The sequence below is a fragment of the Herpailurus yagouaroundi genome, unplaced genomic scaffold (assembly GCF_014898765.1).
Source record: "Herpailurus yagouaroundi ecotype Mexico unplaced genomic scaffold, PumYag 220, whole genome shotgun sequence".
NCBI classification, from domain to species: domain Eukaryota; kingdom Metazoa; phylum Chordata; class Mammalia; order Carnivora; family Felidae; genus Herpailurus; species Herpailurus yagouaroundi.
In genome coordinates, this window is record NW_024412451.1 from 2058059 (window position 1) to 2082719 (window position 24661).

At 58.6% G+C, this 24661-nt stretch overlaps 2 protein-coding genes and 1 long non-coding RNA gene across 7 annotated transcripts in view; 2 read left to right on the forward strand and 1 right to left on the reverse strand.

Moving 5' to 3' along the window:
- The window catches only part of NECTIN2 (nectin cell adhesion molecule 2), a 27943-nt gene extending 17369 nt beyond the window's left edge, over positions 1 to 10574 (forward strand). The window contains exons 6-9 of one of the 2 annotated variants that reach the window (XM_040457351.1): positions 6902 to 7055; positions 9254 to 9317; positions 9460 to 9546; positions 10099 to 10574. In XM_040457351.1, coding sequence (XP_040313285.1) covers positions 6902 to 7055; positions 9254 to 9317; positions 9460 to 9546; positions 10099 to 10365 — 572 coding nt within the window. In that variant the 3' untranslated portion in view covers positions 10366 to 10574. Of the gene's footprint in view, positions 1 to 4044; positions 4779 to 6901; positions 7056 to 9253; positions 9318 to 9459; positions 9547 to 10098 lie in introns of those variants that run through there. The other variant, XM_040457352.1, reaches the window with a different exon arrangement.
- A 1990-nt stretch (positions 10575 to 12564) lies between these two features.
- TOMM40 (translocase of outer mitochondrial membrane 40) lies at positions 12565 to 22893 on the forward strand. The gene is made up of 10 exons (XM_040457353.1): positions 12565 to 12678; positions 12774 to 13053; positions 13810 to 13877; positions 14325 to 14417; positions 15489 to 15590; positions 15671 to 15776; positions 20697 to 20819; positions 20954 to 21030; positions 21153 to 21255; positions 22231 to 22893. Exons 2-10 carry the CDS (start codon positions 12780 to 12782, stop codon positions 22368 to 22370), a joined length of 1086 nt encoding a protein of 361 aa, XP_040313287.1. The 5' UTR covers positions 12565 to 12678; positions 12774 to 12779; the 3' UTR covers positions 22371 to 22893.
- Positions 18208 to 24603, reverse strand: LOC121018588 (uncharacterized). Of its 4 annotated transcripts, XR_005785239.1 has the most exons (6): positions 24534 to 24603; positions 23752 to 24166; positions 23124 to 23415; positions 20437 to 22179; positions 20018 to 20130; positions 18208 to 19115 (listed from the first exon to the last, which is right to left on the reverse strand). It is a non-coding gene; the product is annotated as an uncharacterized LOC121018588 (long non-coding RNA). The 4 variants fall into 4 exon arrangements; XR_005785240.1 differs by lacking the exon at positions 24534 to 24603 and having other exon boundaries at positions 23124 to 23315; positions 23752 to 24245; XR_005785238.1 differs by lacking the exon at positions 24534 to 24603 and having other exon boundaries at positions 20437 to 20485; positions 23752 to 24245.
- Between the last annotated feature and the right edge of the window lie 58 nt (positions 24604 to 24661).

Consider the following 24661-nt stretch of genomic DNA (forward strand, 5'->3'; position numbering starts at 1 on the left):
CCCCCCCCCCCCCCAGTTGGATCTGGATCAGAGGGTAGGGTAGGCACTGGCAGAAGAATCGGGAGGATGAGGCCTCTGCTAGGGGCTTGCTCGAGACTAGAGGCTTGGAAAGGGTCTTCAGGAAGAGACCCGGGGATATTGCCCTGGGCTCCAGTTGGAGCGACGCATGTCAGACAGCTAGGCAAACAGAAACACACTCAAACACTGATTTCTTACAGGGAGTGCTGGTCAAGTAACATTAGGAAATCAGTTTGTTTTTTTTTTATTTTCATTCATTTATTTTATTTTTTTTTTTTTAATGTTTATTTTTGAGGAAGAGAGAGACAGAGCGTGAGCGGGGGGAGGAGCAGAGAGAGGGAGACCCAGAATCCGAAGCAGGCTCCAGGCTCCGAGCTGTCAGCACAGAGCCTAACGCGGGGCTCGAACTCACGGACTGTGAGATCATGACCTGAGCCAAATTGGACGCCTAACCATCTGAGCCACTCAGGAGCCCCTTATGAGAGAGAGAGAGAGAGAGAGAGAGGTAGCACGCTCCAGCGAACGAGTGGGGGAGGGACAGAGAGAGAGGGAGACAGAGGATCTGAAGCAGGCTCTATGCTGACCGCAGGGAGCCTGACGCGGGGCTCGAACTCACAAATCGGGAGATCATGACCCGAGCTGAAACCAAGAGTCGGACGCTCCACCGCCTGAACCACCCAGGCGCCCTAGGAACTCAGCTTTTGTGTGTGTTGAAACATTTGTGTTTCTAGGGGGCGTATTTTGGGAATGGCAGCTGATGTGTCTGTGGGTCAAACGTTCTCTGAGTCCCCCCCCCTCCCCGATACTGGATTCAAACTCCGGACGGGCCCCAAGACAGGAGGGAAAGAACAAAGCCAGGCCGGGCCTGTGGCCCAGGCTGACAGAGGCGGGGTCGAGGTCACGGCTGTGGAGCCACCCACCTAGCGGGAGGCAGGAACTGTTACAAGGCGGTGTGCCCCGAGACCCAGACATGTGAACCCCAGGTCTGAGAACGGAGCCAGCAGCCCGCAGGGCCCACGTCTACAGAGACGGGCTCTGTGCTCTGAGATGGCATCGTAACCAAAACAGAAACTCACCCACCGCAACCCACACTCTCAGACTCACCATCACCCAGACGCACCCCCCAAGAGAACAGGGCCGCACAACGAACAGAGCCACCGAGATGCCATGTGTACCTGGAGGAAAAAACAAAAAAACATTCTAGGAAACACCCTCCCAGCTCGACACTCTACACAACACGCCTGTGCAAACACGCAACACCAGGCATAGTGGGGAGGAGGAGAGGCCCCCCCCCCCCAGAAACAGGACTGCAGACAAAGGCACAGAGGCGTGAGGACAGGCACACCCACACCTAGACACAGGCAGACAGGCGCCACGGCCAGAAACAAAAACAGATCCCCTTACTAAGACGTAATCTTTTTTTTTTTATTTTTTTTTTTAACATTTATTTATTTTTGAGACGGAGAGAGACAGAGCATGAACGAGGGAGGGTCAGAGAGAGGGAGACAAAGAATCTGAAACAGGCTCCAGGCTCTCAGCTGTCAGCACAGAGCCCGACACGGGGCTCGAACCCACAAACCGTGAGATCATGACCTGAGCCGAAGTTGGCCACTTTAACCGACTGAGCCACCCAGGCACCCCGAGACATAATCTTACAACACACACACACACACACACACACACACACACACACACACACACCTAGAGAAACAAACGGAAACAGACCCCTCTCAGGTATCCCTCGCCCTGGAGATACGACACGCGTGGTCAGGGTCACAGTCACGGTCACGGCCAACGCACCCATAGAGACAGGCGGCCTGCCCTCAGCAAGGCTGACACTCACACGCACAAACGCACACCCCCGCAGGGAGACCCGATCGCACAGACGTGCCGGCAGTGGGGAGAGCCCTGCAGACGGCGACAGTTTCCACACGCGGAAACCATCCCTCGCACAGATGCTACGGGAGAAACTCAAAGACGTTCTCAGAGGTGCACGCCCTCAGACAGTCCCCCGAAACCCCGTTGCTTTCAACACATCTTCATCTGACAAATATTTGTCGAGGGCTCCTCTTTGCCAAGCCGTCTCCTTGATGTCGGGAACACGGTGGCGAACAGAGAGGCTAGTCCCTGCCGTCGAAGGCACACCCCGGGGAGGGAGGGTCAGCCCCACCTGCCATCCAGCAAGATGCCCAACTGGAAATACATCCCCTGAACCCGTGCCCCAGGTACACACCCTCTTGGGTGTCCGCCCTCAGTCAGTAGGCACCCCCAAGGGGTAGAGCCCCGCAAAGCACAGGTGCAGTCTTGCCTGAGGGTCATCCAAGGGATCCACAACCACGAAAACACGGACACCCCCTAAGACTCCTGAAACACACAGAAACGGTCACAGACACACGGTGTGGGGTTCCCGTTAGTGCAGCCGTGGGCCCACAGGCCGTGCCACAGGCTAGACCTCGCCTCAGGGCAACTGGAGAACTTTTGACCCACCGACTTCACGAACACGCCCGCCGTCTCCAAAATACCGCCTCCAGGAGCACAGATAAACATTCCAGCATGGGCTAAAGCAGGTTCCCAGACATTAACTGATAAGCGTCCGCAGCAAGAAAACTGTTCCCTGCCTCTCACCCCGTGCGCAGGTACAGACACACATTCCAGAAGAACCGGTTCACAAAATAACCGCTTGACCCTCACACTGCGGACACACTTTTTCTGGTCTGCTTTTTCTTATTCTTATTACTGTTCCTTGCGAGTCACTAAAGTGAGGTGACAGCCCTCTGGGTCGTGGCTCTATTTGAAAATGCCACTCTGAAAAGAAACACCTGGAGAAGCAGGTGCCCTCAGGAGCGTGGGTCCCAGCCTCTCCTGTGTGCAGGGTGTGGGGAGGAGGGGCTCAGGTTTGAGTGGGTCCCCCTCCCCCTGGTTTCTCCCCATCAGGCCTGGCATGCAGGGGTGGGGCAAGGGGTGTGCCATGTCTCTCCCTGATGTGGGGCCCAGGGTCCCCTCCCTCATCTCTCCCGCCCCCACCCTTAGCACTCCCTGGCTTCCTTCTCCACCTCCCTCAGACCCCTCCCCTCCCAGCTGCTGGGCCACTGATGGGGACAGGGGGCTTCATGGCTCCATTTTCCACACATGGCCAGACAGGAGGCAGGCCATGTCGCCTGGACCAGGTGCCCCACAGCCACTTCCAAGGGGAGGGAACTATCAGGAGAACCCTCACCCTTCTCGTCCCCTTCTGTCCAGCCCAGAGAGCTCTGGAATCTGTGACAGTCTCGAACCCAAATCCCGCTCTGCCTCTTGATGGCTGGATCCACCCAAGGTTCTGTGACTCGAACATCAGAGCCTTCGTGAGGACCCCACGGCCTGTCCCAAGCGGGTCACAAACTCGGACACCTACGGGGTCCTCCCAAGTGACTGGCTGGCCAGATGCGGAACCCTGTTCCGATACGAGTAGCCAGCCTTCACTCAGCCACTGCCCATCACCAGGGGCAGATGAGAGATTGGTGTCACCATCAGTTTGATTTTCTTTTTCCCTAAAAGAAATCGGGATTTGTGGTGAGATAGCCTGGTTTTGAAATGTTAGCGAGTTTAATTTTTTTTTTTCAGTTTATTTATTTATTTATTTTGAGAGGGTGGGGGTTGCTGAAGGGGCAGAGAGGCAGAGACAGAACCCCAAGCCCCGACGTGGGGCTCGAACCCACGAACTGTGAGATCACGACCTGGGCGAAATCAAGAGTCGGAAACTCAACCGGCTGAGCCACCCAGGCGCCCCCAGCAAGTGTTAAGTTTTGAAAAACCCTGTGCAGGTATAAGGAACCACATCTGGCCAACGCCCACTCTGTCCAAGGTGCCCGCCGCTTAGCGCGGTCTCCCTTCCCTCCGCCTCCCCCACCTTCTGCCCACACCCCGAATCACATCCTGGATTTTCCCATCACTGTCCCTGTCGTGTCCTGTGCTCCGCCCCCCAGATGTGTCCTCTTGACCTCTTGTCTCCCTTTCTGTCTCTCGCCCCTCCTTCTCTCTCCTCAGACACACCCCGGGCCTCGCCCCGAGACGTGGGTCCAGTGGTGTGGGGGGCCGTGGGGGGGACACTGCTGGTGCTGCTGCTTCTGTCTGGGGGGTCCTTGGCCTTCATCTTGCTGAGGGTGAGGAGGAGGAGGAAGAGCCCTGGAGGAGGAGGAGGAGGAGGAGGAGGAGGCGACAATGGAGGAGGATCCTACGATCCAAAAACTCAGGTGTTTGGGAACGGGGGCCCTGTCTTCTGGACACCAGCCGCCCCTGGTCCCCTGAAGCCAGATGGCAAGGATGAGGAGGACGAGGAGGAAGAGGAGGAGAAGGCAGAGGAAGGTCTCATGTTGCCTCCACCCAAGTCTCTCGAGGACGACATGGAGTCCCAGCTGGACGGCTCCCTCATTTCCCGGCGGGCAATTTACGTGTGACCCTGAGACAGACAGAGACAGAGACAGAGACAGCCGCCCCAGCCAAGGGTTCCAGACTGGTTGGACTCGTTTTTCTGGACGACACTGGAGCTCAAGTGCTCCCTCCCACTTCCCTGGGATTGGGAGGGAGCAGGAATCACACACTGGACTTCTGTCGCCAGGGCTGCGTGGGGAAGGAGAGGCCCCTGCGGAGCTCAGTAGTGGGGACCCAGAGAGGAACCCCCCTCCCCCACACCCCACCCCCAGAGACTTGTTTTTGGCTCTGGCCTGCCCCACCCTGCCCCGCGACACTCAGGAGTTAATAAACGCCTTGGAGGAAAACAGCGGGGGTGTCTTGTAATACATCAGACCCCCTCCCTGGGGGGTGGGACAGGGACTGCTAGGTCCCGGGGGCGGGATGGGGGAGGGGCTGTGTTCTGACTCTTTGGATCCATCAATGACGCACCGGATGCCTGCGACCCCTGAGGCCAGTATAACCGGGGGAGCCGGTTGCTGGGTTCTGGGCTTAGAGGCTGGGAAGGTTGGACTTGTGTTGGGGGGGGGGGGGGGCGGTCCCAGGACTTGCAGGTGCCTTTCGGGTGGATTAGCCAGACTGGTGAGAACCCTGTGCTCCCCAGAACAGGACTGGGAACCTGGACTCCTTGGCGGAGGGGGGGGGGGGCGGGAGGGGCGCGAAGCTCAAACTTGACCTTCTTGAGGTTGTTGAGGATCTTGGGAGGGAGCACTGCCCGCTGTGTTCTCTGGGCCCTGAGGATCCTGGGCAGGTGCTGGGGGACTAAGGAACCAGGAAAACCCCACCTTGACACCGATGACACCCGGGCCTTTTTCAGCTTCCTTCCTCTTTCCTTGCCCTGGGCCCAAGGGGCTTTTCGGTGATTCAGGGGAGGGTCTGCAGGTCTGTATCCCTCTTTCCCCTCCCCCCACCCCCGGCTAGAAAAGCCCCCAAACCCAGGCTGGGGAATGGGGGGGGGGGAGGGGGGGACAGGGTCCTGTCCCAGTCACCTCTGCTCTCCCAGTGGCCCCTGGCCATCCCTCTGAGACACAGGTAGAGCTGTGTGGGCCCCCGCAGCCGTCGTGGGGGAGGGTGCAGTAAGCCTGTGCCAGGAACAACCGGCACTGAGCCGCTAAGTGGGGCTCGGGGAGTTCATTTCCCACCAGTATTGACTTCCACTTATTCTGCCGGGGACACAGAGGTGACTCAGACAGCCCCCTCCCCCTGGGCGTGCAGTCAAGAAAAAAAAAAAAAAAAAAACCCAGGAATCCCAGCACTCTTAGGATGGCTATATTTGGCTTGAGCGAGCGGCGATCACTGTTGTCCCCCCCGACCCCCCGGCCCTGAAGCCCTCCGGAGGATGCCAGGCTGGGGTGCAGGGAGTGGTGGAAACCGGGGACCCAGCCATTATTCCTCCGGGCAACTTGATCTCCGCATCTGTGCAATGGGGTTCACAGAGGGTGGGGCTCTTGGCGTGTGCGTGGTTTCCTCTGGTTGTTTAAGGTCCCGTCACCCACTCTGGTCCCCGCCCCCTCCTCCCCAACATGGGAGGCTAGCGCCAGCAGGCAGGGGCGGGAGTTTTGCCAACCTGGCACACGGGCCCCTCCTCCCACATCTGGCAAACGCCAGCTGTGTGCCAGAGCCTGCCCCTGGGAGCTCACAGTGCAGTGTGGAAATTGGCAAGTAAACAGGTGACATCAGGGGGTGAGAAGTAGTGCTACAATCGAGAAGCCCAGGGGGCCACAGCTCCTCTCAATTCCTTTTCCTGTCTACATCCTCGGCACCCCCCCCCCCCCCCCGCCGATGACTCGATGACTCCGTTCCCTGTAATGAGTGAAGGGTTCCCATCCCATCCCGATTCCAGAATCCCCTAGGTTCCGCGCCTCTTAGCTCTGCCCCATCACCTCCCTTCTCTCATCTCCCCCGTCTCCCCCTCTTTTCTGGCCGCACAGTCTCCTTGCTGTTCCTTAAAAGGAACACGAGGCTTCCTCAGGGCTTTTGCACTGGCTGTTTCCTCTGCCTGCAATGCTATCATTTCCTCACGGTTCACCCCCTGAGGCTCCTTCAGGTCTTTGCTCAAATGTCACCTCCTATTAAGTCTCTCTCTGGCGACCCCTGCCCCCCCCCCCCGTCACTTTCTTGTCACCTTCCCCTATGTTTCACCCCGTATCACTCACTGCCGCTTGGCAGATTAGCTATTGTATTTGTTTCTGCGCTGTTGGTCTCTCTGCCCAGCTAGAACGTGTGTCCCACGGGCGCAGGGACTTCTGTATGTTTTGTTCACCACTGCGACCCAACAAATGCTCAGTGAGGACTAGGCAAAGGAACGAACGCCCTCTGCCTTTGGGAGAAGGGGTGGGCAGGTGGGCGATGGCTTAGGGAAGAGGGTGCCTGGGAGTAAGGAGCTGTGGCTTCCTCTCCTGGGGATCCCCTTACACTGTCCCTCTTCTTGCAGAGACCCCCAACACAGCAGGCGCAGGGGCCACGGGTGGCATCATTGGGGGCATCATCGCTGCCATCATCGCCACCGCTGTGGCCGCCACAGGTATCCTCATCTGCCGGCAGCAGCGGAAAGAGCAGAGGCTGCAGGGGGCAGAGGAGGATGATGAGTGAGTGACGGGCCCTGAGAAGTGGGTGGAGGAGGGGTCCCAGAATCGGGGAGCCCAAGGGGGTGGGAGGGGAAACATCTGTGAGGGCCGTGGGAAACAGAGCGACCCAAACTGACTGTGAGTTAAATGGGAGGGAGGCCTTATTTCTGTCTCCCACAAAGCACGGGTATGACAGCTATGCTCCGTGAAGCCGTCAGAGCCCAGGCTCCTGCTACCTTATTACTCAGCCTTCCCTTCCCTCCCGTTCCATGATAGCTCCCCGCTCTATCACCGTCTACATACTGGACAACCAGATATGGCCATCCTGGCCTCAAAACAGGCATTCCTGCCAGGGGGAAAGATAAACAGAAGGCAGTGAGCTGCCCTATAAGGGAACCCGTCACTCCCCCTCACTTCCCATTGGCCAGAATCTAGTCACATGGTGCACCGGCCGCAAAGGACGCTGGGAAATGTAGTCTTTATTCTGGGTGATCATATGTCCAGCTAAAATCTCTCTTTCTCTCTTTTTTATGTTTATTTCTTTATTTTGAGAGAGAGAGAGAGAGAGAGAGAGAGAGAGCAGGAGAGGGGCAGAGAGAGAGGGAGACAGAGAATCCCAAGCAGGCTCTGCACCATCAGTGCAGAGCCCAATGTAGGGCCTGAACTCACAACCCGTGAGATCATGATCTGAGCTGAAATTAAGAGTCCGATGCTGTTCAATATTCTCTGTCCAAATTTTAGATTCTCGGAATAAATGCCTTTTACAGATGCAAAAAGCAAATAAACAAACAAAGGAGTCCGATGCTTAACCAACTGAGCCACCCAGGCACCCCCAACTAAAATCTCTTAATATGAGAAAGAAGGAGCCTGGATATGGGGGCCAGGAGGGAACCAGCTACATGTCTCTGTGTAGAACATTTGTTATGTGCCAGGCTTGGCGAGATGCATTTTTACATGTGTGACCTTGATGAAGCCTCACATCCATTCGTTGACTCAACAAGCGTTCAGAAAGTATCCACTAGGGCCAGGCCCTGGAGGTTAGTGATGCACTGATGAGACAAACATTTTTAAAGTGTTCACACACATAAATACATCATGGAAACATAAATTCTCACAGGGAGCCAATGGTACCCATTTTATCAGAAAGGAAACAGGTTCAGAGGGGGCTGAGATCACTTGCTGAAATTCGCCCAGCAAGTAAGCATTTGGGGCTCAAAATGGTTCTGAAGTAACACTACCCAGTGTGTGTGTGTGTGTGTGTGTGTGTGTGTGTGTGTGGGCGCGCGCGCGGCAGGCGTGAAACACTTGTTAACAATGTAGATTCCCCAGCTTATACCAAACCTACTACATCAGAACTTTTACAGGAAGGGCTCGGAATCTGTATTTATAACAAGCTCCCCGAGTTATTCTGATGCACAAGAAAGTTTCTGAACCACTGCCTTAATCATCTAGTCAGTTCAAACCAACAACTTGCCATCGATCTCCTCTGTCCAACCCAGTGCTGAGACCCAGTGGTGCTTGAGATGGCCCTGCCCTCCTGGGGCTCACAGTCTGGAGGAAACAGTCCCATCCCTAGCGAGTGGCAGTGCAGCATGGCCGGCGATGGGCTAGAGAAGCTGAGAGAGCTGTGAGAGGCCAGAGGGGGCCCCTGACCCAGCGTGGAGGGTCAGGGAGGGCTTCCTGGGGGAGACAACATCCGAGGTGGGGATCGTGCCTTCAATAGGCACTCATTATGCATGCAGGATGCTCTGGTCTGTGGGTATGTATGATGAGGGAAATGTATCGTAGGTTGGAGGCCGGGAAAGCATTTCGTTTATTCATTCATTCTATTAACAAATACTTCCTGACTTCCTCATGGCGAGTTCTGAGAACACTGTTGAAGACACAGATTTCATTTTTTCCTTCACATTGCTTCACAGTGGGATACGGTTATTGGACGATATCAGAAATAATATTTCAAACACAAACTCAGTAAATGCTCTGAGAGGGAAGAAAAGCTAGATGTAACCATATGTCCAGAATTCCTGACCCTCCTGGAGAATCAGGGAGGCTTCCTGGAAGAAGAGAAATTGATGAGGATGATTAGGCATTAGCTGGGTAAGGGGGCACGCGGGCGGTGGAAAGGGAGACCAGGCAGAGGGGAGAGCGGGTGCGGTGACCTGGGATAGGAGGGCTCTTCCCGTCTGAGCCTCCACCTTGACCTACCTCCTACCCCACAGTCTGGAGGGGCCTCCCTCGTACAAGCCACCAACCCCCAAGGCGAAGCTCGAGAAGCCAGAGATGGTGAGCACTTCCCCCGGTACCCGGCTGCGCCCACACCCACACCCACCTTTCCCCACTGAGGCGGGGGCTAGGAGGGGGAGCTGGTGGGGAGAGGCCAGCCTTGGGGGGGTTGTCCTGACCCACCCCTCTTCCTTCCCTGCAGCCCTCCCAGCTCTTCACTCTTGGGGCCTCGGAGCACAGCCCGCTCAAGACTCCCTACTTTGATGCTGGCGTCTCATGTGCTGAGCAGGTAGGAGCTCAGGGCAGGTCAGGGGTGGGTTTAGGGCCGGGGTCAGCTCCTGACATTAAAGGTCACAATTCAAGGTCAGGGCCGTGTCTCTGGTCAGAGCTTAGAGAATCGAGATGTGTTTAGGATTCAGTGGGGGAGATCTTGGTTGAAAAAACGCAAGAACATGAGGTTAGAGCTCAAGGTCACTCAGTCAGTGAAAGCGGTCTGCTGGATGTCAGGGGTCCTATCAAAGTTGAGACAAACCGAGGTTCAAGGAGCTGTTTCGGCCTTAAGGTTAAGTAGTTGAGGATAAGACTGAAGTCAAAGGTTCGTGGAGAAAGACTTGTGGTCAGGGATCAAAAGACAAAGGAGAGGCCCAGGAGCGATGGGGTCTGGGCTTTGAGTTCTGGATAAGCCGTATGATTGCCCCAGAGCAATTTCAGCCCAGGCCGCAAGGGGTTAGGTCGGGTCTGGTTGGCATAAGGAGATGGTCGAGATTTGGGGGTCAAGGGGCGGATTGGGATTCTGTGTGCTCAGGAGATGACCTTGGGCTTTCTCCCTCCCTGCCCCCAGGATATGCCTCGATATCATGAGCTGCCCACCTTGGAAGAGAGGTCAGGGCCCCTGCTCCTGGGGGCTACAGGCCTGGGGTCCCCCATCCTGGTGCCTCCAGGGCCACCTGCTGTGGAGAGGGTTTCCCTGGACTTAGAGGAGGAGGAGGAGGAGGAGGAAGACTATTTGGACAAGATCAACCCCATCTATGATGCCCTGTCCTACTCTAGCCCCGCTGATTCCTACCGGAGCAAAGGCTTTGTCATGTCCCGAGCCATGTATGTGTGAGCTGCCGTGGCCCTGGCCTCTTGCCTCTCACTTTTTGATCCCTCAACTTTCTGCCAGGCCAGGCCACTGTCAGTTAACACACAAAAATGCATCTCACCTGTGACTTCTACTTCGGTGGCTCCACGATGACCTCTAATCCATGATCTCTGACCCAGAGAAACCAGTCATGACAACAGAAACCTGGCGACCTTATCTCAGGTGGGGGTGGGGAAGCACGTTCCTGCACAGCCTCTGACCCGAGGACTCCTAAGACTGTGACTTTAGATCATACCTCTCACGTCCCGTCATCTCCAGACTCCCTCAAAACCCCAAAGAAGAACCCCAGACCTCTGATGTGTCCTCAGGAAGTAAACTCCCAATAGCTCTGCTGGGGTAGTTGGTGGGGGCACCCTGCTGCTCAGACCTGAGCCCTCCAGGCAGCAGAGCCCCACTCTCCCCCTCCCCACCCTGTCTGTTCCCCAAAGGCAAGAGGGAGGGGATTCCCCAGCCCAAAGCGGAACTTCCTCATCTCCCTCCTGCAGGCAGGAGTCTCAGGGGTCCAGACCCTTCCCTGAGCCCCCACTACCCCAATTCCTGTCTAGAGGAAATTAAGCCCCGGCCCGGGGTTAGGATGAGGTAAGCCTCATGCAGTGTGCCTTGCCAGTCCCAGCCTTAGGAGAAGAATTTGCTGTTACGCTGAAGACTACTGAGTCCTTTTACTCCTGCCCAGTGGGATGGAACCCAAACGTCTCCTGGCAGGGGGTGGGGGTTGGAGGGGGTGGGTGGGGACATAATACAGTTTTGTAATACAGCATTTCCTACAAAATCCGAGTTTATACTTTGACCGGGTGTCAACTTGTGTTTTCTGCGGGATGTGAAGGGGATGGGAGTGGGACATGATGGGAAATGAAGAGGCCGCCTAGAGCTCGAAGGAATCCGTAGGACAGACGTCAAGATGGGTTACAGGCAAAAAATAGAAGGGCCAAAGATATCTAAAAAAAAAAAAAAATTAAGTGCGCGGATAATGAGCAAAAACGCGTAAGCCAAAAACATAATGGGGGATAATGGAAGGAAAGGGGGAGGAGTCCAGGGAACGGTGGTTAATGACAGGGAAAGACAATCTATGGGTAATGGACAGGAATAAACGGAACAAAGATAGAAATGGCAGTAATTCAGTTTGAGGGACTCAGGTTTAAAGGATAAATGGCAAGTAAGAATAGGCCAAAGGCAAAATTACGAATAATGCATAGGAGCTCAGGGCATTATGGTTAATAGAACTGAATGAATGAGCCAGAGGCAGAGGAATAATAGAGAAAACAGGGCCGGCAGGCATGATGGGTAATGGACCCAAAACATCATGGCTAATTAAAGACGCGCTAGGATGATGGAAGTGAACAGGCAGAAACGAGCTATAGGTAGTTGAAGAAATGAGGCTGAAATGAATGGGACAGAGGCATGCTGGGTAATAGGACGGGAATGAATGGGCCAAAGATAGAAGCCGCAGTGGGGGCGGGGAACAGAAGGGATGATGGGTAACGAAAGGGGTGGGTCTACGGCAACGTCTCGCGTTAAACAGGTAAGGGGCGTTGTGGGTAAGAAGAAGCAGGACGGGGTTCACATAAACCGGTTAGAGTTCTCCCGAGGCACTGTGGGAAGGGTCAGCACTTCCGGTTTTCGGTCGCCGACTCTGGACCAAGGGGCTGCCCGTCCGCCGCGGTGCCTGGTGGGACGAGAGGCCTGACCTTGCTGCCTAGCAGCTTCTGCCGCGCAACCCACCTTTACCCGCGTCCCTCGACCCTGGCACGTTAGCCAATGACCGTACCAGGCCGGATACGTCACCAGGGTCGGCCTCCTGTACCCTCGGAGCCAATCAGAATGCTTCAAGGGCCAAAGCAGACCAATTACAATGGCAACTTCGCCGCGGGGCGGAGTCGAAAGAGGGACGCCCTCTGGAGAGGGGCGGAGGCGACGAGTCAGGGGGCGTTTCAAAGTGCGCAGCGCAGACCAATGACGGACGAACACCGGAACCCGCGGCGTTGCGAGCCAATAGATGTGAGCACTGCGAGCCAATGGCAAAGGCGGGGAGGTGTGCTTTGACCTGCCTGTGAGTGGGAACCAATAGAAAAGGACGTCTCAAAGAGGTGGGTGGGACTCCCAGCCATGACTCCAATTGCAGGGCCAGGCCTTGGGGCTAGTAGGCGGATCCCAGGGCATGCTGAACCAATGGGCTAGGCGGGGCGGGGCGACGGTGGCGGCGGCGGCGGCAGCGGGTTCGGTTGCGCGTGGCGCACGGGGTGGGAGCGGAGCCCAGGCCGGGTACAGGCGCTGCCGCCAGTGAGAACCGGGGCCCGGGGCACAGCGGGTTTGGCTGGGACTGGGCCTGGAGTGCGCGGGCCCTGACCTTCGCCCTCTGACCTTCCCCCTTGCAGGCGACCATGGGGAACGTCTTGGCCGCTAGCTCGCCTCCCGCAGGGCCGCCGCCGCCGCCCGCGCCCGCCCTCGTGGGACTGCCGCCGCCTCCGCCCTCTCCTCCGGGCTTCACGCTGCCGCCACTCGGGGGCGGTCTGGGCGCTGGGGCTGGTGCGGGTCGAGGTTCGGAAAGGACCCCCGGTGCTGCGGCCGGCAGCGCCGCAGGGACTGCGGACGATGGGGCCTGCGGCTGCCTGCCCAACCCGGGCACGTTCGAGGAGTGCCACCGGAAGTGCAAGGGTGAGGGGCGAGAGACCCAGCAGGGGTGTGAGGGCCCGGATCTCGGGGGAGTGGGGGAGGGAGAGCACTCTGAGGACCTTGGGAATTGGCACGGACCATTGGAAACTAACAGCGTTAGGAGTTGACGTTAGGATCGAGAGGTGGAACGTTGGACTTGGAGCACAGAACGAGGGGATCAAATGGTGGAACCTCAGGATGGAATGCCAGAGCAGTGGAGTAAAGCCTTAGGGATCTTAGGAGCCCCAGGGATCAGCCAAGCCAGCCTTCTTGTGTGATCGGGAAGGAAACTGAGGCCCAAGGTCACTGTGTCAGCAAGGGTCCGGTGGGGGGTGGAATTCAAGGCTTCTGGATCTTGGCTTGGAACAAGTATGGTAGCAAAGGCGGTGATGGCTTATTGAGCATTGTTTTGGCATTCGGGGTATGTCAACCCACGAACTGTTTGCGGTGTCTCCACGTGGTGAGCTTACAGATGACATAGGTGACAAGTTTGACATAGAGTGCTAAAGCGACTTGTCTTGAGTCAAATGGGCAGTAGGTGGTTGCTTTGGGATTTGGATGCAGGCAGAGGCTCTGGTCCTGGCCCCATCTACTAGCTTAGACGGTCTCTTTCCTGGTCGGGGTACTTTGTGCAGTGCTCTGCTTCTGGGTCCCTGGAGAAGGAAGTGCGGGGATGGTAGGGCAGGAAGGGATGAGACGTGTTTGCGTGGGGGTGTGCGTGTGTGGAGAGTGGAGAGTGACAGTGTTTGTCCTCTTCAGAGCTATTTCCCATTCAGATGGAAGGTGTCAAGCTCACAGTCAACAAAGGGTTGAGTAACCATTTCCAGGTGAGCCTTCCTGGTGCCCTTTCCCTCCAGCGGTCACCCCAACCATCTCCCTGCGCCGACACATACAGCCCCCTTACTCCCCCTGAAGGGCTAGGCTCCTTGGTACCTGAAAAGACTCTCAGAGACACAGTGCCAGGCTGACTGCTCATTGGGTCCAGTGGAAGTGTTTAGGGACCCAGAATCCAGAGGTACCCCTCCCCCCCCCCCCTTAACATCCAGGTAGGAGCAAAGTACCGGGTATGTAGCCGCATCTCCGGGGCTGAACCTCCCCGTCCTCATCCCCTGCCCAACCCTTAGCCACGTGTCTTTTCCTCCCTGGTGGGGAAGCCCGACTGGCAAGCGTCCCCATCCTAGCCTGGAAGGGAGCTTTGCTGGGGGCAGGTTGAAGCTGGGTTTATCGGCGATTGGCCCACAGACTCGGCTCCACAGCCCTCCCTCTTCTCCCAGGTGAACCACACGGTAGCCCTCAGCACAATCGGGGAGTCCAACTACCACTTCGGGGTCACGTACGTGGGGACAAAGCAGCTGAGTCCCACAGAGGTGAGGTTCCTCTTATCTGTAATGTATTGTGTCTTTCTTCTAACCAAGGCTCAGTGTCGCAGGAGGCGGGAGCCGTTGAGGGAGCGGAGGATGTTGGGAGGTAGGGATCGGCTTTCCGAGGTGCTTTAGAACATGGCCGGTCATTCCTTCATCCTGAAGCCCTGTCGTCTGCCCAGCCCTGTGCTGGGTCAGGGCCGGGGTCACCAAGCAGTGATGACCCAGAGTAGGGCAGGGCTGCACTGTAGAGCGTGCAGGGCTTTGAATGCCAAACAAGGCATGTGGGCTTTCTCTAGGGGGCAGTGGAGAGCCACGGAAAGATGTGAACAACGAAGGTGGTCAAATTTGTGCTTTTAGAAGTACCCTTCAGGGGCGCCTGGGTGGCTCAGTCGGTTAAGCGTCCGACTTCGGCTCAGGTCATGATCTCGCCATCTGGGAGTTCAAGCCCCGCGCCGGGCTCTGTGCTGACCGCTCAGAGCCCGGAGCCTGTTTCAGATTCTGTGTCTCCCTCTCTCTCTGACCCTCCCCCGTTCATGCTCTGTCTCTCTCTGTCTCAAAAATAAATAAACGTTAAAAAAAAAAAATTTTTTTTTTTAAAGTACCCTTCAGGCTGCCATGCAGAGGCTAAGCTAAGGGAATGGGGGCAAAACGGGGGGCCTAGAAGGAGGCTGGGCAGGACACAGCTGGAGCTAGGGGATTGAATCGGGTCTCTGCTAATATCGACTATTTCCATTCAATAAATTCACGTGTTTGACAGACCTTCCTCGTACCCCATTTTGTGCTCAGCCCTGTGCTGGGCAGTTTTGGAGACAGAGCGGTGACTGACACAGCCATGGGGTTCTCAGCATAGTCGAGAAAGAGAACAGACCTTTCGGACTGTCCCCAGACAGTCCAGGGTAGCCAGGACTGAAATGGGGGAGGGCAGCCTGACTCAGCCTAGGCGGTCAGGGAGGGCTTCCTGGGGGAGGGGACTTCAGTGTGGGTTTTTGTGATGCTAGGCTTCTCACCTAGGCTCATCATTCGTGTATTTCTGTGTTAGACCTCTGACCTCTAACCTTGACCTCTGTACCACAGGCATTCCCCGTGCTGGTGGGTGACATGGACAATAGCGGCAGTCTCAATGCTCAGGTCATTCACCAGCTGGGCCCTGGCCTCAGGTCCAAGATGGCCATTCAGGTAAGTGAGAGACCGGTCAGCTGCTCCCCCGGCCACCCCGAGCACCAGGCTGCCCTCTACACCGTGCCTTCCGCCTACAGACCCAGCAGTCCAAGTTCGTGAACTGGCAGGTGGATGGGGAGTACCGGGGTTCTGACTTCACGGCCGCCGTCACTCTGGGGAACCCGGACGTCCTGGTGGGTTCAGGTAAGAGACGCAGGGCTTGGAGGGTAGATCTCAGTCCCAGCTTTCCCGGCACGTCCAGTCCCTTGTCTGGACATCCTTTCCCACCGTCTGGAAATGGCCAGGGGCAGACGTGAGCTCGAAGCCTCCCGCAATCTAGCATTTGGCCGCAAGCGAGCAGGTTCAAACCCCAGTTCTGCCACTGACCTCGCTGCGGTTGTAGGCGAGTTCCGTCCCCTCTGTGGGCCTCCCCTTTCCTCATGTGCCCCACAGGCTGGTTAAGTTCGTTTAAGTTCACCCGTGTGAAAAAAACCTCAAGTGGCGTGGGACACGTAATGGGTCCCAGGGAAACGTGAGCTGCTCTGACTGCTTATGGGCTTGGATTGTTGGGCTGCATAGATAACGGGGAGGGTGAGTCCCCGTGCAGTTGTGGGGGCGGGGAGCCGGCCGTCTTGAGACCGAAGCGGCCGAGGAAAGTTCCCATTTGGGTTGGTGTGGGCAGGGACCGACCGACCTGTGTCTGTACGTCTGGTGTCTCCTTGGTTCCCCTTTTTTCTGGCTCTGCGTGGCTGATTTCTCACCGTTCGTAATGCGTGTTGGCTGGGCGTGTACCATGCACATTCCAGGCCCTGAGGAGAAGGGAGCAAAGGAGAGTTAAGTCTGCCCTCTGGGAGCTTCCATTCCGGAGGACGCAGATGCTGGCAAAGCATCGCGTAAAAGACAGGGTGTCCGTGTCAGGCGATAGGGGCTGGGAAAGACTAGGGCCTTCGAAAATGGGGTCCTCGGAGAAAGCCCCCTTCTCTAAGTGATACTTGAACAAAGACTAAGGGCGGGAGGGGAGGTACCCGGCAGAGAGGGGTGGAGGGAAGGAGGTCTTGAGCCTGAGGGGGCAACAGGCACAAAGGCCCTGGGGCCGGAGGCTTTATAACGGGTGGGGTAGGAGGGAGAGCTAGAAGCCCGAGGGCTGAGGAGCCAAATCGCAGGAGGCTCTGTAGGACTTGAGCCTTCACTCTGCGTCAGGGGCCATTGTCAGCATGAGAGGGACAGGAGCTGGTGTAGCTTCTAACGGCCCCGCCGGGGAGAGCAGACTACAGGGGGCTCCGCTGCGGGAGCCATTGGAGGGGTGAGCGGATGTCAGGCCCGGACGGGCTGTGAGAGCAGAGCCCCTGGGGTTGGCCGGAGGGTTGGGGGTGGGAGCAGGGTGAGGGCGTGACTCTGTAGGTCCGGGTTTGAACACCTGGCAGGATGGGGGGGCGGGTTCCTGCACGTGTGTCTGTCCCGCCGCCATTCGCTGAGTCCCCGAGAGCCTGGTGGGCGCTGCCAGCTTGCTCATCGTCCCGAGCCCCAGAGAGGGCAAGCGCTTTCCCCAGGACGCACAGCGGGTCAGACTCGTGAATCTGTGCTCTGTGTCTCTGGCACCGAGTACCCCCCCCCCCCCCCCCCCCCCCCCCCCACGCTCACTGGATGGTCCCCCGGTGCCTCCCAACACTGGCCTCCGTCCGGGTCCCTCTGCCCCGGAGCCCAAGGCCAGCAGTGACCCGTCCGCCCCTGAGTTCTCCCAGGGGTCTTTCCGTTCCCTGAGACACGAACACTGCTGGCCCAGATGAGCGCTGAGCACGCGAGTAACTTTCCACGGACAGCTCGGCCTCAGGTCCCCGGTGGCTCCAACTGCATGGAGCCTCCCCTGTCACAAGGGCACAAAAACAGCGACCGCGTCTCTGTGAAAGATTTGGGGCGGGGGAGCCCGTCTTCAGCCCTGAGCGCGGGGCCAGCTGCGCAGCGAGGCTTCTCCCCGTGTGGGGTCTCCACGTTGTCCCGCCATCGGCAGGGGCTGTCCCTGTTTTCATGGCCCGCATGTCACAGGTGGGGGAAGTGAGGCCCAGGGATCCCACAGAGAAGCTGGAATGTGAATCGTGGCCTGCCTCAAGGGCCCGTGTTCTTTCTTGGTTCCCTCTGCGTGGCCTCAACTCGTTCTCTGGAGCCTTTGCCTTCTCCTGAGAACCCATCATGTGCCCGGCCCCAGGCAGGGCGGTGCCGGGACCCAGCAGTGCCTGAGACGGCCCCTTCCTGCCCTCACAGGGCTCCCAGCCCAGTGCAGGAGACATCTGCTTTTCATTTTTTTTTTTTTATGTTTATTTTTGAGAGAGCGCAAGCAGGGGAGGGGCGGGGACGCAGAATCCGAGGCAGGCTCCAGGCTCTGAGCTGTCAGCGCAGAACCCGACGCGGGGCTCGAACTCACAAACTAAGGTCATGACCTGAGCCGAAGTCAGATGCTTAACCGACTGAGCCACCCGGGCACCCCGACATTTGCTTTTAAAACAAATAATCACACAGTGACTTCACTACTGTTGGGGAAAACTCAACACGGAAAAAGTTCAGGTTGCCACAAAAGCTTGTAACTACCACTCCCCCCTACACACGTACACACTCCGTTTCACCTAAAGTGACCGGAACAGCTTCTCTGAGGCCTACGGAGCACAGAGCGTGGGGAGCAGACTGGCTGGGGCCGAGAACTGCGTTCCTTCCGGGTGCTGCCCTTACCTGCCCATCTGCTCTGGGGTGTCTGCCCTTCCTGCCCCATGGGGGACTTGGCCAAGGACTCCTGGTGTGTGTGGGTCCCAGGCAAGCAGGGGAAAGGCGGGGGCAGGGCGAGTCAGCCCAAGCCTTCCTCCTGCCCCATCTGTCCCTGGCTCCCTGCCCAGCAGGTTGGGGAGGCAAAACTGGAGGCCTGACTCTTGCCCAGGTTGGCCTGGCTCTGCCCATTGGCCAAGGCCACCTCTTTGCTCACAGGTCTAACTCCGTTTCTTTCCTTCTCGTGGGGTTTTGGACTCCCGAGACCCTTCCGGCCACTCCAGACACTGCAGAATGGCCCCTGGTTGAGAACCACTCATTCTGGCGAAGGCCCTGCCTCGGGGCACCCGGTGCCTTAGGGGAACTGGGTCTGGATGCAAGTGGGAGGCACAGGCTGAGTTTGGGAGACAGAGATGGGGGAAGGGGTGAAGCCGGTGAAGATCTGCAAGCCGGGCAGCCCCGGGACGAAGCGGCCCAGGGAATGTGCTTGGGGAGCAGAGAGAATGGGGCGAAGTATGGAAACTAGCCAGGATCCGTTGGAGCGAGACGAGCAGTGGAGACCGTGTTCTGACCATAGTTCTCAGCGTATACCTGCCAACTGCAGGCATGGGCCAAGGTGAAAGCAGGGAGGCCAGGACAGGGCGACTGCCATGGTCCTCTGGTGACCGTGACTCTGATCAGGGAGTGTGCTGGAGAGAAGTAACCTGCTCCAGGAAACACTTAGGTGCGAGTATGTAGTTGGCCAGACTCATCAGGGGCAGTGCGGGCAGGAAGGACAGCGTGTGTGTGGTCCTGAGGAAAGAGTGAGCTCTACGTATTCATTTGCTAGAGGGGCGTAGCTGACTGTGTCACGGGAAGAGGAAGGGGCCCGATTTTGAAGCTGGGGCTCAGCCATGCAGGGCCCTGCAGCCTGCTCTCCTGGGCACTGGGGAGCCATGGCAAGTTCTGAGCAAGGGGGAGAACAGGTTTAGGTGTGTGCGTGAACAAGGTCCCTCTGTGCTGCCCATGAAGTTGCTTGGAGAGGGTGAGACTGGGACCAGCAGAGCAGGGGGCGGGTGGGCAGGGAGATCGAGGGGATGTTGGGGGTCCCCCAGCCCCGAGTCTCGGTAGGTGCCAGAGCTGAGAGGCCAGAGACCCTTGAGTTTAAGTGCCAATCTCTCTGTGACCACAGACTGTTACTTTTCCCCTGTGGGCCATAGTTTGCCCCTCCTTGAATGGGGGGACAAGCCTGGCTGGAGGGGTGCCCCAAGTCTCCTACTCTGGGGGGGGGAAGGAATGCGCACTGAGGCTCACAAAAGCCCATGGGGGCCAGCTCGGCCCACCCTGGACCCCAGAAGACACAGCCCCAGAGCCGTGGCCATGAACCGTCAGCCTCCCTAGACCCAGTGGTTTTCTTGGTCTGGGAAGCCTCTCCGTGCCTCCTGCCCCTCACTCTGCTCTCCGCTCTCCCCGTGTCCCTCTGCCTCCGGCCTTCCCCTTTTCTCCGTCCTCTTCCTCACTGGGCCATCCTCTCAGCCTGTCTGTGTCTGCCCATTCTCCCCCCCCCCCCCCAGGGAATCTTCCATTCCCTCTCCCTCCCTCCCTCTCTGACCCCGTTTCCATGTCTCCGACTCCGACTCCGTGTATGTCCGTGTAGTCCGTGTACGTGCCCTGTTTTCTGTGTCACCGGCCCTCCCCCTGCTTCTTCTGTTTACCTGGTTTGCAGTGTCTACTCTCCCAGGCGCCAGTCCTCTGGCTCCGAGAATTTCCGCCCACCAGGGGGCGGTCGCCTGCTGGCCAGCGCCCAATAGGGGTCTCAGGGCTGTCCCTACAGCCAGGGAGCAGAGGAAACCAGTCCCAGCAATCACCAAGCGCGGGTCACGCTGCCCTGCGCCTCATTCGCTCCTCTAGGCCACAGCGTAACCTCGAGAGACAGTCCCGTTCACAGAGAGGTGATGCCAGTGGCCCGCCATTGACTCTGCCAGCGGGTGGTGGGGCTGGGATTTGAACCCAGGCTGTCTGGCCCCCAGAGGTGTGCTCTTACCAGCCCTACCCCCCTGCCTCTCCCACCAGCATAGCGGTTCGGGACGCAGGCCTGGGAGGAAGAGGAGCCCAGATCCTGCCCCTCACGTACCTTGTGACCACGGATCAGTGACTTCCTTCCTTAGCCTCCGCGGACTCCTCTGTAAATAGAGTGGCAGGTGAACGCCAGCCTCGTGGGGCGGTACAGACCTGATGAGGTCCCACGGGGCGCGGGCGGCCTGAGGGCAGGCCCTGCGCCTCCAGCAGGGGCGAACCTGGAGAGCTCCCTGGAGTGGGAGTCCGGCCTGGCACCTCGGCTGGGCGGAAGCCGACCACCGAGCCCAGGTGACCCCTCCCCCATCTCACCCGCAGGTATCCTCGTGGCCCACTACCTGCAGAGCATCACGCCGTGTCTGGCCCTGGGTGGAGAGCTGGTCTACCACCGGCGGCCCGGGGAGGAAGGCACGGTCATGTCTCTAGCTGGGAAATACACACGTGAGCCTGGGGCCTGAGGGCAGGGGTCAGGGCCGGGGGCCAGGGGCCCGGGTCTGAGGGAGGAGAGAGGAGACGGGCCTGCCTTCCAAGCCCCCTTGGTGGTCCGCCCCACCCTCCACCCTGCTGTCTTACAGTGAACAACTGGTTGGCGACAGTGACGTTGGGCCAGGCGGGCATGCACGCGACGTACTACCACAAAGCCAGCGACCAGGTGAGCTGGTCCAGGGACCGGCTGCGAGGGCGCACTTTGCAGGCGCGGGCTGCCAGGGGCCCGTGTGCCCGGGAGTCCGGCCCGGGAGGCTGACTGTCTGCGTGTTGCCCTGGCCCCTCCAGCTGCAGGTGGGCGTGGAGTTCGAGGCCAGCACAAGGATGCAGGACACCAGTGTCTCCTTCGGGTACCAGCTGGACCTGCCCAAGGCCAACCTCCTCTTCAAAGGTACGGGCCTCAGTTTCCATACTTGGAAAACAGGTGACAGGTGACTGGGCCCGGGGCGGGTGTGTAGGCCAAAAGAGTTGGTGGAGGGCAGTGTGCTGGCACTTTGGGGAGGGGGCGGGGGAGGGCGCCTCCAAATTCCCTGGAGACTCTTGTTAAGCTGGTGGAGACCTGAGCTTGGCACTCCTGGTCCTCTTCTTTGTTTTCTCACAAGCGGGAGGCGACTCGGAGTGCATCGGGGCCACCCCGCTCCTCTGACGTGAGTGGGGACAGGTTCCCTCAGGTGCACGGTCACAGCCCCGTCCAGAGCCTCCTCCCGGGCTGACTCTGATCCTGACGCTAAGTCTTGAGTCTTTCCCTTCGGACCTCAGTGGTTCTCAGGTTGGCGGTATGTGAAGACCACCCCGCAAAGCCGCTGCCTTCAGCCCCGGGCAGGGCTTTTCCGAGGCCCAGGGGTTTATTTGCCTCTGAAGCCTACCTTCTGTGCCTGCCCCTTGACCCCTCTCTCCGCAGTCAGCCTGCTCTCTGAGGCCGGGCTTGCGTTCCCACTGCACTGCCCTCCGCTCCTGTGAGATGAGCGACTGGCCCTTCGCACGGTGTAGGGATAGCCTCACACGCTTGCACACGCGTAGGGCTCAGTCTCTCGTTCAGATTTGAGCAGCTGCTCTGAGGCCAGCCTTTGTGCCAGGGTGCTGGGGACAGAGCGGTGGCCGGGCACCGTCCTCCCAAGGCTCACGGTTGGGGGTGGGGCAGAGGGCTGCCCGGAGTGGCAGGGGGAGCGTGGGGGAGGACGACTAAGCCAATTGTTCCTGGCCTTGGAGAACTTGGGGTTCGAGAAGAGGTCTCCGGGTGGTGGGAACAGTGTGGGCAGAGATCTAGAAGCCGACAGTCCGGCTGGTGGTATCTGAGGTGGCCTGGAGCGCGACTCTTTGGGGACAGGATGGGAAGTTGGCTCTCAACCCAGCCGTCTACCTGCAGGCTCCATGGACAGCAACTGGATTGTGGGCGCCACACTGGAGAAGAAGCTCCCGCCCCTGCCCCTGACGTTGGCCCTCGGGGCCTTCCTGAATCACCGAAAGAACAAGTTCCAGTGCGGCTTTGGCCTCACCATCGGCTGAGCCCCTGCTGGCCCCCCCGCCTTCCACCCTTCCTCCTTCAGATCCCACCTCCCCCTCCCCCTGCCACGGAGGGGAGACCTGAGCCCTCCTCCCCCTCCCTTCCCTCCCTCCTCGGGGGCCAGGGGGGCAGCGGAAAGGAGGGGACCCATCACCCCAGCAGCTGAGGGGGGATTCTAGAACCACGGGCGCTTCAGGATTCGGAGCACCAGAGGCAGGGTGCCCATGGGCCTGGGGTCCCGGGAGGGATTCCAGAATCGAGGGGCACGCCAGATTCTGAGCACCAGGGGCAGAGGTGGCCAGACAACCTCAGGGAGGTGTTGGGGCGTCCCAGTCCCCCGAAGGGCCCTGGGCCCGGCCCTGAGGGGGCAGCGAGAAGAGGAGCTTCCCCATCCCCTGTCAGTCTGCCCCCGCCCACTTCCCCACCCATCCCTCAGTATAAATCATGTTTATAAGTTATGGAAGAACCGGGACATTTTACAGAAAAAAAAAAAAAAGCTAAAAAAAAAAAAAACAAAAAAAAAGGGGAATGGGGGCCCTTTTTTTTCTCCGTGTAGCCCCTTTTGCCCGGTCCGCCCAGACGGACCTTACAGTGGCCAGCAGGGGGCGCCGCGGGGCGGAGGCTGGAAGCCAGCGGACGGCGAGGGAGCCCCCGCCTGGCCTGAGATCACACATCCTCCCCGTGACTTGTGTGACTTCTGCCGGCACATCACAGGCCTTCCCTCGCCGGGAGGGCTCGCTCTTGTGGTCACTCACCCCGGCTTGGCCTGGCCGGAGTGGCCACAGAAGACTGTGCCTGCCAGCTGAAGCCACAGGGACGATGTGTCCGTGCAGGGATTGGGGCACAAGCTGGGACTCCGCAGGCCCTTCAGCTTCCGAAAGGGGCAGAGGATGGTCGGAAGGTCAGCGCTTTCAGAAGCCACGCCAGGATTCCAGCACCTCGAGACGCTTGAGAAGCAATCAGTTGTGCCTGAGGGGATGAAGGGCTTCTGGGCCTCGGGAGAGAGGCCGGAGTCTGGCTCTGGCCTGGGCAGAGTCGTCTCCAGGTCTCCAGCATAGGTGGGGAGGAGGTGAGGTGTCCGTTTAATTACCCAGGTCTCCAGTAAACTCCCACCCCACACCTCTCCAGACGGGAACTGAAACCCGCCACACCACACACGGGCTTTGGGGAGGGAGACGGTTGAGCAGAGATGACCCCTCGTTACCCAGAGAAGCCACCCACTAGTTCCCTGCCGGCGCCTTCTGAGGCCAAAGCAAACAGGCCTGAGCCCGGCTGGCACTGGGGTCACCTTCCTGGGACCGGGCTTTTGGCCTCCCCTGACCTCCTAGAACCCCGTGTTCCACACACCCTCCAGGGACCGGGAGGGAACTCCAGCCCCTTTACCGTGTGGCTTCATCCACGTCCACTCAGCTTGGGGTTCTCTGTGAAACAGGATTGAAGAACAGGCTGCTGGGAAGGTGGCCGAGCTCGCTGTGGGTCACCGCGACGAGCCCTGCTGTGTACCAGGAACTCTCCGTATTTCATGCATGCCGTGGCTTGTTGCATCAACAAATGACGGCGTGGGTGCAACTATTTCCCCTGGTTTTGTGGACCAAGAAGTAGGATGTTCAGAGAGGCTAGATCATTGGGCCAAGGTCAGACAGCTGGTAGCAGAGCGCGGGTTGAAGCCCAGGCCTTTTAGTTCCAGAGTCTGCGGTCCTAACCGGCAGCACAAATTCTTCCAGGAGCGAGTAGAGCGGGTGTAGGCGCTCCTGGGATCTACGAAGTTCGCGTCAGGGAGAAGGGCTGGATATTCATTCTGCACACGGAGAAGGGGGCTCAGAGAAGTGCCCATCTGTGCCCCAGATCACAAAGAAGGAGCTGAGATTAAAACCCGGGTTTCCCCTCTAAGAGCCTAGGCCTTTAGCAGATGCATTACCCTGCCCCACCCCTCTCATCCCATCTCTGTCCAGCCCCCTCCCCTCAGAGCCCAGGAATCCAAGGCCCCAGTCTTTTCCCTGACCCAGGATTTCCGCCCCGACCCCCCTCCCCAAATGTTATTCATCCATCCACAGAAGGAGACAAGGGCAGGGGGTGGGTGCTCCGGGAAGATGCTGCTCTTTCCCCTTTCGTGCCTAGCCCCCCAGAATGGAGGAGGGTGCTTGAGTTACTGGGTAAGATGTCACCTCGCTTCTCGGGGGCTGGGCGTCACAGAGCTTCCAACCCCCACCTCCTTCCCCCTGCCGGCTGTGTGAAGGGGGCGGGCGGGGGGGGGGGGGGGAAGAACAGCCCACCTCGTGACTGGGGGCTGGCC

What these genes read in the sequence shown, in the direction of transcription:
- TOMM40 (XM_040457353.1), top strand. Translation starts at nt 12,780, where the DNA reads ATGGGGAACGTCTTGGCCGCTAGCTCGCCTCCCGCAGGGCCGCCGCCG. An exon ending in GGTTGAGTAACCATTTCCAG is followed by an intron (nt 13,878 to 14,324) that starts GTGAGCCTTCCT and finishes CTCTTCTCCCAG; the next exon opens with GTGAACCACACGGTAGCCCT. An exon ending in GGCCAACCTCCTCTTCAAAG is followed by an intron (nt 21,256 to 22,230) that starts GTACGGGCCTCA and finishes GTCTACCTGCAG; the next exon opens with GCTCCATGGACAGCAACTGG.